Source organism: Carettochelys insculpta, chromosome 2 (genome assembly GCF_033958435.1).
Source record: "Carettochelys insculpta isolate YL-2023 chromosome 2, ASM3395843v1, whole genome shotgun sequence".
Lineage (NCBI taxonomy): Eukaryota > Metazoa > Chordata > Testudines > Carettochelyidae > Carettochelys > Carettochelys insculpta.
In genome coordinates, this window is record NC_134138.1 from 260,281,098 (window position 1) to 260,296,314 (window position 15,217).

Below are 15,217 nucleotides of genomic sequence, written 5' to 3' on the forward strand. Positions count from 1 at the left end.
TGGTCCAGGTCCCCATCTCAGGAGCAGTGCCCGTGTTGCCATGGTCACCCCTATCACGCGGGGCATAGACACCATAGGCATACTCCCAGGGACAGATCCCCCCCAGATGGTTCCATATCCCCGAGGGCAATCATGAACGGGGACAGAGACACAGACATCTCAAGGGGAGGTGATTCTGGAACCCCGAGATTTTCCCTCGCAAGCTTCCAGCGAGCAGATGTATCACCGTCAACAGGACCCAGAGGGGTCCAGAGAGGCTTACCCTAGCGGTTCCTCACTATCTTCCCCTGACAAGGCCCCGGCCCCAGGGGACGTCCATCCTCTGGACAATCTCAAACAGTTCCAATAGCTGTTTAAAAGGGTGGCCTTCACGCAAGGCATCCAAACAGCAGAGGTGCAGGAGAAACACCATAAGCTCCTTAAAAACCTGAGACCTCCTGCCTCCTCCAAAATAGCTATACCACTCGACGAAGCAATCATGCAGTCCGCCACCACGATATGGCAGACCCCTGCGTCCATTCCGCCTATAAACAAGAGAGCGGACAAGAAATACTTCGTCCTGGCGAAGGGCATGGAGTTCCTGTTCAGCCACCCGCAACCAAATTCTCTGGTGGTGGAATCGTCTCAACAGAGGTCGAGAACTTCTCAGTTCAAGACAGGGGGAACGGACAAAGACGCCAAGAAACTAGAGTTGTTCGGCAGAAAGGTCTACTTCTCCTCTACCCTACTGTTGAGAATGGCGAATTACGCAGCGCATCTAGTGAACCATAATTTTGACAACTACTCCAGGCTGACTTCCCTCATGGACTCGCTTCCAGAGGACAAGAAGCCGGTGCTCAAGGCCATCGTGCAGGAAGGCTATGCAGCCTCGAGGACGGGAGTTCAGATCGCCCTAGATGTAGCGGACACGGCAGCACGTTCAACAGCTATGGCAGCGGTCATGCGCAGGGAGTCCTGGCTCCAAACATCGGGTATCCCGAGGGATTTGCAGGCAAATATCGTTGATCTCCCCTTTGACACGCAGAAGCTGTTTGCTGAATCAACCGACTCGGTCCTTCATTCCAGTAAAGATTCAAGAGCTACTCTTAGGACCTTGGGGATTTACACCCCTCCATACAGGAAGAAAAAGTATTACCCTCAGCAAAGACTGTACCAGTATCAACCACAGTGTCCCCAGTACCACAGGGGTTACGAGCAAGGGCGACATCAACAGCACCAGCAATACAGAACTCCCAGGCAACGTTCCCAACAGAGCCGTGCGTCCTCGGGGCAGGGCCAAAGGCCACAAGTTTGACACACAGATCCAGGGCTGCGCCATCACTACCATCGCGCAATGTCATCTGAAGCTATTATTCCACCATCGCCTCCGACCATTCTACGACCAGTGGCAAAGGATCACCACAGACAAATGGGTACTGGAGATCATAGCCACGGGGTACGCGATCCCCTTCCAGTCGCTCCCAACGCCACGACCTCCACCCAGGTCCCACCTAAAGGATGCCTCCCACGAAGCGAGACTCAAGCAGGAGGTAGACCATCTCATACTCATAGGGGCAGTGGAAAGAGTGCCGGAGCAACTTCGAGCTAAAGGGTTCTACTCCAGATATTTCCTCACGGAGAAAAAGACAGGAGGCTGGAGGCCCATCCTAGATCTTTGGGGCCTCAACCAGTACCTGCGCAAGCAACGCTTTCGGATGATTACAGTCGCCTCTATACTTACGGCACTGGACGATGGAGATTGGTTCGCAGCCCTCGACTTACAGGATGCGTATTTCCACATAACTATCCACCCGGCTCACAGACGCTTTCTCCGGTTTATGGTAGACAAAGAACATTTTCAATACAAGGTTCTGCCATTCGGCCTCTCCTTGGCCCCCAGAGTCTTCACCAAGACCTTGGTAGTGGTGTCAGCCTACCTGCACAGACGGGGTGTTTATATTCCCATATCTGGACGACTGCCTACTGAAAGGGGCCTCGAAGGAGGAGGTACTTGGCATGATACGCGTCACAGCAGGCACGTTCTCTTCGCTGGGCCTGGTCATCAATCTGGCAAAATCAGAGATAGACCCCACACAGGACATAGAGTGCATAGGGGCACGTATAAATTCTATCACAGCAAGGGTTTATCTACCAAAGACACGCTTTCGAGCCATCGGTTCTCTCGTGCAGGTCATCACCTTCAGCCCTACGGTGCCGGTTCTGACATGCTTACAGCTGCTGGGCCACATGGCAGCAGCGACGTTTGTAGTACAAAACTCCAGGTTACACATGCGCAGCATGCGGCACTGGCTGGCGAGTGTCTACAAACCGGCAGCACACACCGTTCACAGGGTGGTGTCGCCCACGACAGAGGTGCGCAGATCCCTGCAATGGTGGATGAACCCCAAGAACATGCTAACATGGGTGCCCTTTCACCAACCACAAATATCGGTTTTCCTCACTACAGACGCCTCCCACATAGGGTGGGGAGCACACATGGGCGAAGAGGTGACGCAAGGACTGTGGTCCTTCACGGAACAGTCACTGCACATAAATATACTGGAGCTCAGAGCAGTGTTCAACGCCTGCAGACACTTTCGAGACCATATACAAGGCGTAGTAGTCGGGATCAGTACAGACAATACCTCCACCATGTTTTATATAAATCGGCAAGGAGGAGCTCGGTCCCGTGCCTTATGTGCGGAAGCAGTCCGATTGTGGAACTGGTGCATCGCCAACAATATAACCTTGAAAGCCTCGTACTTACCAGGCGCTCACAATGTGAAGGCAGACCAGCTGAGCAGGCGCTTCGCACTCACGCATGAGTGGCAGATCCGTTCCGATCTGCTACGACCGATCTTTCACGCATGGGGTTTTCCCCAGATAGACCTGTTTGCCACTCAACACAACAAGAAGTGCCCACGATACTGCTCCAGGGAAGGACTGGGACGGAGGTCCCTGGGGGACGCATTTGCGATCTCGTGGAGGGGCCCCCTGCTTTACGCATTTCCTCCCACAGTGCTTATCCACAAAGTCTTGCAGAAAGCCAGGAGAGAGGGAGCCCAAATGAACCTAGTAGTCCCAACGTGGGATCGACAGCAATGGTTCCCCTTACTCCTGCGCTTGTCGGACTGTCCACCGATGCCCCTCCCGGTGGCACCGGATCTGCTCACGCAAGCTCAGGGGTCCATATTGCATCCACACCCCCGAGGCCTATGACTACAAGCATGGTTAATCCATGGCTCAGCTCCCTAGAGAGCACACGTACGGAGGAAGTGCAACAAGTCCGAGAAAGTAGCAGGAGGACTTCCACTAGGAAGACCTACAAGCAGAAATGGACTCGCTTCACTGCATGGTGTTCTACCAAACAGTTAGCCCCCCTTGCTGTGCCTATACCTGTAATATTAGAGTATTTACTGGACCTCAAGAGAGGAGGACTCTCCCTATCCTCGTTAAAGGTCCACCTTGCCGCTATTTCGGCTTTCAGACATGAAGAGGAAGGGCACACGGTGTTTGCCCATCCCATGGTTACCAGGTTCCTCAAACAGCTGGTAAGCCTATACCCCCCCTCGGAAACCGCTTCCACCTTCGTGGAGCTTGGACCTGGTGCTTAGTGCACTAACGGGACCACCGTTTGAACCTTTAGCCACGGTTTCCCTCCGCCTCCTTACGATAAAGACGACCTTTCTTCTCGCAATCACGTCAGCTCGCAGGGTGAGCGAGCTTGCGGCAGTTATGGCAACGCCACCCTGCACAGTATTTTCCAAGGAGGCGGTAACCTTACGGCTGCATCCAGCCTTTGTTCCCAAAGTTTCTTCAGAGTTTCATATTAACGAACCTATAGTTTTACCCTCGTTTTATCCAAAGCCTCATAACTCTAACAAAGAGGCGCGCCTACACCTCCTGGACGTGAGGAGGGCTCTGGCTTTCTATATAGACAGGACTAAGTCCTTCCGGAAAACGGATAGACTGCTAGTCTCTCTTGCTTCCAAATCAAAAGGAGAAGGTCTCTCTTCGCGGAGAATCTCGAAGCACATCGTATCCTGCATAAAAATGTGCTACGAACTCAAAAAGACTCCTTTACTGGCCCCGCCCAGGGCTCACTCCACTAGGGCAGTGGCGGCATCAACAGCCTTTTTCAAGGGCGTTGCGCTAAAAGACATTTGCAGAGCAGCAACCTGGTCATCCTATGACACCTTCGCCAAACATTACGCCCTTCACAGGGTATTCCAAGAGGATACCCGTTTCTCGACAGCGGTCCTCTCGGGGACAAGCTGCACATAATCCGATTACCCACCTCCTATCTTGGGTTACTGCTGGGTAGTCACCTAACGTGGAGCACCCACGGGGACACTCGTAGAAGAAAGAGAAGTTACTCACTGTAGTAACGGTGGTTCTTTGAGATGTGTCCCCGTGGGTGCTCCACCACCCGCCCATCCTCCCCACTTCGGATCTCTGTTTAGTGTTTTGCAGGAGCATCCGAGGCGGTTGGTCAAGGAACTGGCGGGGACCGGATCGCGCACGTGGCCGGGAGTGCGCAAGGGAGCGGCGCGCGCTGGCACATGCGCTGTCCAGCAGAAACTGCTGGAAAGATCCGACCTGTGGCGCCGGGGTGAGCCCGACACCTAACGTGGAGCACCCACAGGGACACATCTCGAAGAACCACCGTTACTACGGTGAGTAACTTCTCTTTTCAGCACTAAATGATTCACATACTATTTTGAAATAAATTTGAAGTAGCAAGCCAATTATTTCGATTCCAGTAAGCCTCATTTTATGAGGAATAATGCCTATTTTGAAATTGCTACTTTGAAATAGGTACCATTAAGACACAGAAGAGCACTATTTTGAAATAAGCCATAATGAGCTCTAATGGCACTATTTCGAAATAGCACTATATTTCTGGAAATGCTATTTGCAAGTTGGCTGCTATTTCAAAATGCATTTTGCAAGTGATTGTGATTGTGTTAGAAAAAAAAAAGGCTGTTGTGTAGAAGTAGCCTAAATGTCTGACAGGTTGTGGGAATCATAAGGTTGGAAGAGACCTCAGGAGGTCATTGAACCCAACTCCTTCCCCCACACCAGCACCAACTGAAAGCAGGACAAGTCCCAACTAAATCATCTCAGCTAGAGTTCTGTCAAACTGGGACTTAAAGACCTCTAGGGAAAAGATTCTACCACTTCCCTAGGTAACACATTCCAGAGCTTTATCTCTCTCCTAGTAACATAGTTTTTCCTAATATCCAGCCTAGACCTCCTCCACCACAACTTGAGACCATTTCTACTCGTTTTATCGTCTGTCACTACTGAGAACATTCTGTCTCTCCATCCTCTTTGGAACCCCCTTTAGGTAGTTGAAGGCTGCTATCAAATCTCCCCTCACTCTTCTGTAGATTAAATAAGCCCAAGTCCCTCCGTCTCACCTCATAAATCATGTGCTCCAGACCCCTAATCATTTTTTGTTGCCCTGTACTGGACTCTCTCCAGTGTGTCCACATCCTTTCTGTAATTAGATGCATTACTCCAGATTCAGCGTCACCAGCCTGAATAAAGGGTGAATTGTACAGACAGATAAGGAGCAGTAAGTACATGGCTGAAATCCCAGAAAATGGTTCACTAGGGTTGTGAATCCTGACAGTGGGATCTGGGACACTTGATTTACTATAAATGATTATTCCTTTAAATAATGCCCCTAATTTCATAGTAAGGGCATGTGTACTTGGTGCAAAACTGAACAAGCAAGAGAAAGAACTTTTCAAAGTATGCATAAGAAATTCATACACAGGAATCAAAATAACAAAGTGTACAAAGACATGAAGAGAATCTTGGTCAAAGACGTTCCCTACCGTTGAGCAAGTTAATCATCCAACCCAGTTCACCATCCTGTAAAACCTCTTTCATCTCCGCTAAGCCCAAGAAAGACCTGGGGGCGGAAACAGGCAAGACTTTCAGCCCTGAAAGTCGCCAACTATCGGTTCCGATGTCTTGGGATTCTAGAACTGAGGACCATTCACAATGAATGCACTGCTGCCAGCTTCCTCTCATTTAAATTAGGAGGCTGTTAGTTTGAACACATCAGTCACAAATGACATGATGTCACAGTGGCAAAAAGTGATCTTTCATGTAGCCTGGACCCAAACTTTAGGTCAAAATCAGCAACTTAGAACTGCTCTAGAAAACAGCCTATAGCAAATACACATTCCAGTATGTGTATAAAATGCTCTCTGCTGGCAATTTTGCTTTCAGTGTAGCGCACTGTTAAACTTGGAGATTTTAAAGAGAAATTTAGACTTAAATGTGCACCCAATACATTGATTATCTATTTAACACCCCTCTCACAGTTATTGATACCTCTGGCATCTGAAGAACTCTCCAAAGGCTGGACCCAGTGGTGAGTATGGCAATGTTTTTGGTGTTGTCAGTAGATAACTCTCCTGTAAATAACAATTCCTCTTTGTTCTGTCCCTTTTTAGGTATGATTTAACAGAAGATGGTACAAAGCCACATGTTGTAACCTAGGGGCTTTTAGATACCAGGAATTCCCGCTATCATACTTTAGCTAACCTTTATATATTTTGAAAGCTTTGTTCTCACAGATGCATCAATATTATTTTTATAGCTTCATTTATTTACTTCCTAGACACATCCAATAGTTTTATACCATTTGGACATTATATGTAGATTTAGTCAAGCTTATTGTTAAACTCTATTTCATTTGATGAACTACTTTTCATATTATTGTATTGTGCAATGGTATGGTAGAGTAACCTCTTGTGTTTAAAATGAACTTTATGGCAGTTGTACCTGTTAGAAAGTGAAAAGTTTTTGTTCTGTTGTTTTCCTGCGTTGTTTTGTATATCATCAAGGTACACTGTACCATGTAAATATATACTATTTTTATAATTTTTTTCCATCTTGGTTTGAAGTCAGAAGAAAACAGGTCAAGGATATAGGTATTTTCTTCTAAATATATGTTAAATCCTTTGGAAACATCTTATTTTGCCCTTGAAGCTAAATGGTCTTAAAATTATAATTTTGTGGGTTTTTTTAATTGAAAGACATTATTAAGTTTTGACAGTGTGTTTCTGGCTGTGTAAGGCTAGTAAAAGAAAATGTATAAAACATTTAATATTTTAATATTTATATAGATATGTGTTATTGGAAAGTCATTCTCTAGAGGAGATATTAAATGCGCTTTAGAACTGAGAATTCTAGAAACATATGAAGAAAGGATTGTCATGGTCCATGAATCACAGCATGTAAACCTGGGGTTTCATTTGATACAGGAATGAAGACTTATAAACAGTACAATATTGTATTATGCAACTTGTCTTATTATTTCTTATTGGTGTAATTTATTCCATGATTTATAGCACCATACGTATGATCTTTTGGAAGTATATGAGAAAGGTACCATCCATATTAGAAACTAGGTGTCATAAATAACCACTTGTGGACTGTCCTATCTTCTTGTAACATTGACAAGTGAGGTATATGAAGCAGCTTGTAATTCAGAATCATCAAATAGACACAGTAGTCTTTTTTTATTATACAGAATGGCTAAATGTACGTTAGCCCCTCCCTTTCGAAAGGGGCATGCAAAAACTGACAACTGAAAAATGCAAATGAGGCACTGATTCGCATACTCAGAACCTCATTTGCATAATGGCAGCCACTCACCGTTTCAGAAGTGCTGTTTTCCAAAGCCAAAACAGCTGTGTAAACATGGTTCCTTTGAAAGGAAGCCATGCTTTCCAAAGCTCCCTTCTTTCTAATTTTTTTCAGAAAGGGTGTTTTTGAAAGTAGGGCTTCCTTTCAAAGGAACCCCATGTACATGGCTGTTTCGGCTTTCGAAAACAGCACTTTCAGAATGGCGAGTGGATCTTTTATGCAAATGAGGTGCTGAGTGTGCAAATTAGTGCCTCGTTTGCATTTTTGATCAGCCTTTTTTGCATGCTTCTTTTGAAAAGGAAGGGCCAGTGTATAACCCAATATGTATAACATTGAAATGGAATACAGATTGGAAAAAAAACCCATGAAACCCAGAGTGGACACTGACTCTGACAATTGCTTCATTGTTGCCTAGTGCATCTAGTATACAAGACAAAATACACCTCCAGTACTACCATGTACCAGGCAGGTACTGTTGAAACATTGCTGTATTTGCCTATCAGGATCTGCAGCAATGTAAATAGCGCACACCAGTAACAAAATAGGTAATTGACAAAAAAAAAAAAACAAAAACCACTACAACCTTCCTGCTTGTGAATCACAGGAAGACTGTTTTTGTATCCAGTTAGTTTTCCTTCTTGAAAGCTTTCTTAGACTGTTATAAAATGTGCATTATGAACCCAAGAGATCAGTGCAGCTCTGTCAGAGCCATTAGACTCATAATCTTGGGTAAATATGCAATTAGACAACAGAAGTGTATTATTTAGTTAAGAGTCTAGAATTGTGTCTTAGCCAAGAAAGAATTTTTAAGGCAAAATAATAAACTCCTGAAGAAATAGCTTTATAATTACTGACAGAACTTTAATTCTAGATGTAGAATACACCTATGTTACTAAATATACCAAAGTGCCTACCATAGACTTAGTCTGTTGTTTTCCTCAAAATTAAGCATCAAACCCACTTTAGTTTGATATCAGTATGTATTTTCACAGAACTTACCTGTTACACACATACTCATATACAGTGGAACTCATAATTTTATAGTGAGGTAATTTTATTTCTCAGAATAACTTCAGCAGATAAACCTCTCATTGGGAGTTTTGCAAACATTTGGACTGCAGAATTGAGCTGTACACAGAGAGATTCCCCATTATAACCACATGAAAACTGGAAAACTTCACACTTTATATAACACATTTACTTCTTTTTCAAGTTCAGTGAAGGTTCCACTCTATATGAATATGTGTAATTGTGTGCACGCTCATCTAAATATACGCAGTGGAATGTATTGTGAAATATAACATTCCTTGTTGAATAAGTCGTTCATCACTCTTCACTGTTAGGAGGAGAAACAGAAAGAGAATTGCTGTAGAAGCAAACGAAGATGCAGAAAATAAGAGCTGATATAAAAAAGGGTGGTGTAGCTCAGTGGCATTGCCTTTTGCCTGAGTTAAGCTTCTAGAAGGGAAGATTTTTGATGTAAATGTAGTTGACAGAAGTGGTTAACCCCCATGACCAATCATACCATCAGATTCAATCCCTGTCTAAAGGCTAAATTTTCCTTCCTTATACTATAGTTCAACTCTAAGTGCTGCCTTGAGGAAGAAGTTAGACTTCATGATGGATCACAAATAACTGCAAGTTCTTCCTTCTTTAGTCCCTAGGGAGAATGCTATGTTTGTGGTAAAGATTGGTAATAGTGACACAAACTAGAGGAGAAAATTAATACAAAATTTGTAGCACAGATTTTTCTCAGTAGCTCAGTACTCACCATTGGTCTTAGATTTTCAAGATATCGCCGTTCCACTTAGATAACTAAAATGAAGAAGGCACATTGTCAAAATAGCTAAACACTCAACAACTCGTGTTCTCACCAATCACTGCCAGGTACTTTTTGAAATATGTTCCTGCAAAAAATGGATTAGAGCAAATCTTTCCATGTAAAAGTGTCTTTTTCTACCCTCTGTACTAGGGGAGGGGAAAATCCATGTGTCATAGTAACTGTTAGTCCTGGCTTGTTCTTTTGTTTGAAAAAGAAGGAAAGAAGCGAGGATGCTTATTTTTCCTTTTGGGCCAAAAACCCCCCTTCTTGTTATATCAAGGTTTGAATGTCAGCTGATTAGCTTTCCATGTAGTTTGTTTATCCTGTGCCTTAAAATATGAACATATAAAATGTTTTAAAACAACAAAATGAGCTTTGTTTACCAACATGTATGTTCTGTGGTTGAAATGCTGTGCTTCGCTGGGAAGAAGACTAGTACTCTTAAATTTAGAGCTGGCATAATCCAAACACAAATCACTCTGTGTCCCTTGCATTTGGAATAAAGGAGATGAATCTTTTGAATTCTTTATTTATCAGAGGTGCAGCAATTGGTGAGAGTTGAAATGAGAACAAAGTGTGATCTATTTTGTTTAGATTGTCTTTTTTGCTCATGTAATTCTACATTATGATGCATGTATTTATTCAATAAACGATTCATATGGAAGTCACTATGTTGTAGTTCCCTTTCCTGCAGGGCCTTGTACCAGTTTTAAATCCTTAATGATGCAAAGAGGCTAATTAGAACATCTTGAAGACTTGAAAGTATTAGGGTGTTATATTTTCAAAGGGTTGCCTGACATAGGGAGGAAGGATACATCAGTGGTTTTGGTACTGGCCTGCTAAATCCAGGGTTGAGAGTTCACTTCTTGAGGTGGCTATTTAGGGATCTGGAGCAAATAGACAGGGGAAAAAAAAGGGGGGATGGGGCTTGGTCCTGCCAAGGGGGCAGGGAACTGGACTTAATGACCTCCTGAGGTCCCTTCCAGCCTGATGTGATGTATATAGATATTGGCTACTGTAATAAATACAGCACTCCTGGGAGGGATGGAGAGAAGTAAGTAGTATCCTGTTTAACTTGGAAAATTGAAGGAGAGATGTTAAATAATTTGTCCAAAGTCACACAATTCCCTGGTTCAAAACTGGGATTACAGTGCAAGTGTTTGTAGGTTCTAGACCCTGCATTGTCAGTCCATTCAATTTATGTCTCCTTTCAAAACTATTTCCTGAAGGACAGATACTGTCAAAATTGAAACATGTTTTGTTTGTTAGTCTTTGCTTAATGAAACGATATTGGGTATGGAGAAACACACTGCTAAGAATGGATTTTTTAAAAAGCATTAGTCAAAATAAATTCATATTTTTAACCACATACCAGAAACATTCTGTATGGGGGCATTTTTCGCAAACCTTCCAGAATCTAGTTTTCTGTATGGCTATGACTACACTAGCCCCCTCCTTTCGAAAGGGGTATTCTAATGAGCCACTTCGGCAGATGCTAATGAGGCGCTGCCATGAATAGGCAGTGCCTCATTAGCATAATGGCAGCTTCGCACATTTCAAAAGTCCCACTTTCTAAATGAATGCTCCTTGTGTAGACAGGGAATTTGGTTTTGGGAAGAAGGGGCTTTTGAAATCTGGGGGGGGGGGGGGGGGAAGGGGGCGGTGTTCCTTTCAAAAGGCCCCATCTACACAAGCAGTGTGCGTTTCAAAAGCTGCACTTTCAAAACATACAGGCTATAATTATGCTAATGAGGCACTGCATATTCATGGTAGCACCTCATTAACATCTGCCGAAATGGCTCATTAGCATACCTCTTTTGAAAGGTGGGGGTTAGTGTAGCCATGGCCTATATGAATAAAATGCCATCCACTGTTCACATGGAGATGCATGCAGCTCCATTTAAACCCTGTTCTGAAGGCATCTACCTCTTTCCCCTCCCCCTTTCTCTACCCATTGTTTTATTAATACAATATTGACTCATTCTGTGCTGGAGACCACACTGTGTATGATGACATATCATCGATGGGAGGCTATGAGAATACCGAAGAGCGGTAACAACACATCTACCATTGTGTCTACAAATGTCTAGCTATACTGCTGCCTGGAAGTACAACTCCAAAAGCAGTAACTCTGAAAATGACATCACAGCAATATCATACTAATATTTCTCACCAGATTAGCAAGGGACAGTTAGTTCATAGTTTTAAATACTGATGCTGCCATATTGCAATAGATCCAAGGTCTATCTAATCCAGTATCCTATCTGATAATGATCAGTACCATCTGCTTCAGAGTAAGGTCTGAGAACCTCACTGTGGCAAATATAGGATAATATGCCTACAATGTTTTATCGTGATCACTGATGGTTAGAAAACGGATTAAACCTGGAGTTACCATGAAATTAATATTTCTTACAATGTTTTTATCATTATGATAACCCAGGATGATATTGTCATTCATATAAATGTCCAGTCTCTTTAATTTTGCTAACTTCTTGGGTTCAGCGACTTACTGTGGAAGTGAGTTCTGTGGTCTAATTATGTGTTTCATGAAAAAGTATTTCCCATTATCACTGAATTTCCCAGTTAATTTCACTGCCTGTCACTGAATTCTAATATCATGAAATTAGGAAAATGGAAGCAGCTGTTCATATTTTTATGTACTTGTGGCCTCTCATTTCCTCCTAAAACAGACAATCCCAGTCTTGCATAATATAACACTTTGCCCAAATACTTGATCACTTCTGTCATGCTTCTCTGAAGCCTCTCCAGTTGTGCAATACCTCATTTGGAAAAAGTATGACCAGTACTGCACAGAGTATTCCAGATGAGGATGCACTATTGATTTACACAATGGTATTACAGCATTTTCCATATTATCGTGTTTCATTCCTTTCTTGCTTTTTTGAGTGCAGCACCACATTGAGCAGAGATTTCCGTTCAGCAACCTACAATGCTACCTGGTTCCTTTTTTGAACTGGCAGTTGATTTAAGATTCTGTAAGCTTTAGGCATTTAAAGTTTGTAGTGTTCGATACTTTTCTGTTATCAGCATTCAGTTTCATTCAGTGCTAATTTATGTAATTTTCTCTGAGGTTCCTTGCAGACCTTTTTGGTTTTGACTAACATAACTGTGTCTTCTGCAAATTTCACTACTTTATTACTAACTGCATTTTCAGATTATTAATATTAAATAACACAGGGCATAGTACAGAATGTTGAAACACCTCACTGTTAAACTTTTGCTATGATGAACACTGACCATGCAATCCTACTGTTAGTTTTCTGATTCATGACACTCCTTTTTCTCCCACCATGACTAATTAGACATCTGCAGTAGTTTCTTTTGAGGGACCTCATCAAAGGCATTTTGGAAATCTAAGGAAAAAAACATCAAATGATTTTACTTATCCTCTATTGAGGTTTTTGCAATTAATGTTTCTACAATTTGCTAGGTACAGATGTAAAACTTACTAGTTTACAATTACTTAGACCACCCCTAGGTTCTCTCCCAAGAAAAGGTACATCACTTGCTGTCTTCTATTCCTCTAGAAACTGTATTTCTTCTTTGAGTAGTGTCCCCAGGAGTGCTCCACTCTGGGTGTCAGTGCATCCAAGTGCCAGCGCTCAGAGATTCTTCTATGGCCGTGGTTTCCCATGCCACACATGCGCAGTAGCACCTCCTCATGCTAACTGGCACACGTGTGGCACGGGACCCCTTCGTTCCTTCTCTTCTGTCCTCAGCTGTAGATGAAGCTTTGTCTTCTCTCTGCAAAAAAGAGTTGTGTTGTTAGTTATTTCTTCTGTACCCTATCCAAGTTGATTTTCCTGTAGTGTTAGACAGCTTTACAAAAAGTCCCTCCAGCCACCAGCTGCAGAGCAGCTGATGGCGAAGACCTTGGCATAGGACATTGAAAGTATGGACTTAGCACATCCCTCTGCCTCAAGTGGTGCCCCCCTCACAGCGGCCAATCCATCTCCAGCATGCTCCTGTACCCTGGCACTGTCTCCATGGGTCATGCTAGTGGGAACTTCTGTCACAGTTTCCCCGGCACCGTGCATGCTGGCACCCCCGACGAGAGCTCTTGAAACCAAGCCACAAACATTTGGTGCACCCAATGCCATCAGCACCCCGACATCAGTTTCCTCCGTGCTGGGGCAGAAGAGGTGGTTGAAACTTAAAACTTTGCCCCCACATTGTGCACTCTTGGCATGTGTACTTCCCCAGTTAAATGGGTGTGCTACTCCCCTTACCAGAGGTCACAGGAGCAGTTCCACCAACAGCAGCAATACACCATAAACTACCATGAACTACACCAGCGCAATAGGTCCCAGTGGCAACGATCCAATAGGCAGCAGCAACAACAGCTTGTGGCATCCCACCCTCAGCAACCTAAATAACAGATTTGAGGGTGTGTTCAAGACCTTGGGGAATCTTCCTGTCCTGGCAATCACTTAGTACAGGCACCATCTGTTTTATCATCACCTCCACCCCTTCTTCCACTGCTGGGCTGCTTGGACAAGGAGGTCCTGGAGCTAGTGGCCCAGGGTCACTCTATCCCTTTTACCATTGCCCCACATACCTGCCTCCCTACCCAATCCCTCTTCAGTGACCCTTTTCATGAGCATCTTCTTGAGCAAGAGGTTCAGCACCCCCTCAGTCTGGGAGCTGCTGAGCCAGTCCTGATGAGGTTTTGGGATGGGGGGGTTCTACTCCACACACTTCCTAACCCAGAAAAAGAATCGGGGATGGAGACCCATACTTGACCTCAGGAAACTCAATAAATACGTTCTCTATTGACAATTCAAGTTGGTGACTCTTGCAATCATTATCCCAACCTTGGACAGAAGTGATTGGCTCTCAGCTTTTGACCTACAAGACGCCTGCTTTCACATCACCATCCACACAGCACACGGGTGCTTCCTCCAGTTCACGGTGAGGTCCCACCATTAGCAGTACCGGGTCCTCCCATTTGGGCTCTCCACTATGTCCAGGGTGTTTTCCAAGGCTCTGGCAGCTGTAGCCGCTCACCTATGCAAACATGGGGTCATCATCTTCCCCTATCTGGATGACTGTGTGATAACGAGACTGTCATTCACCGAGACCCTTCACATGGTACAGGTTAACACGGACCTCTTGTTGAGCCTCGGCTTCCACATAAACTATGAGAAGTCCAGGCTTCAATCCCTAGAGATCATTGGAGCTCACCTAAACACCACCACCACCAGAACCATACTGCTGCTGCAAAGGTTCCAGGTCCTATGTATTCTCATCCTGGTGGTGCGTCTGTCCCCCATTGTCATGGAGCATGTCTGCCTCAAGCTGCTGGGGCACATGGCCGCTGCTAGATGTGTGGTCAAACTAGCCAGACTTCTCATGCAATGGCTGGCCACGTGCTATACTCCGGCCAGGGACCCACTATCCAAAACCATGGCCATTCCACCATGTGTCCTTGCCTCTCTCCAGTGGTGAACATGTCCTAACAATGTTTTCTTCGGAGTGCTGTTCCACCAGCTGCCTCACCCTTATTACAGATGCCTCCCTAATGGGTTGGGGGGCCCATCTAGGCTCTCACATGGTGTAGGGCAAATGGTCCTTCACCAAATGGGCATTCCACATCAATTTCGTGGAGCTCCGGGCGGTCTGTTATGCTTGCAAGCACTTCCAAGAGACCTGGCAAACAGGTCGGTCAGCATCTTTAGGGACAGCACCACATGCATGTACTATATCAGCTGTTACGTCATG

General features: G+C 44.5%; 1 protein-coding gene across 2 annotated transcripts in view; it reads left to right on the forward strand.

Moving 5' to 3' along the window:
* The window catches only part of ESYT2 (extended synaptotagmin 2), a 158,510-nt gene extending 148,376 nt beyond the window's left edge, over positions 1-10,134 (forward strand). For both annotated transcript variants that reach the window (XM_074985052.1, XM_074985053.1), the window contains 2 exons: positions 6,321-6,370; positions 6,453-10,134. In XM_074985052.1, the coding sequence (XP_074841153.1) occupies positions 6,321-6,370; positions 6,453-6,498 (96 nt within the window). In that variant the 3' untranslated portion in view covers positions 6,499-10,134. The remainder of the gene's footprint in view (positions 1-6,320; positions 6,371-6,452) is intronic.
* Positions 10,135-15,217: the final 5,083 nt, after the last annotated feature.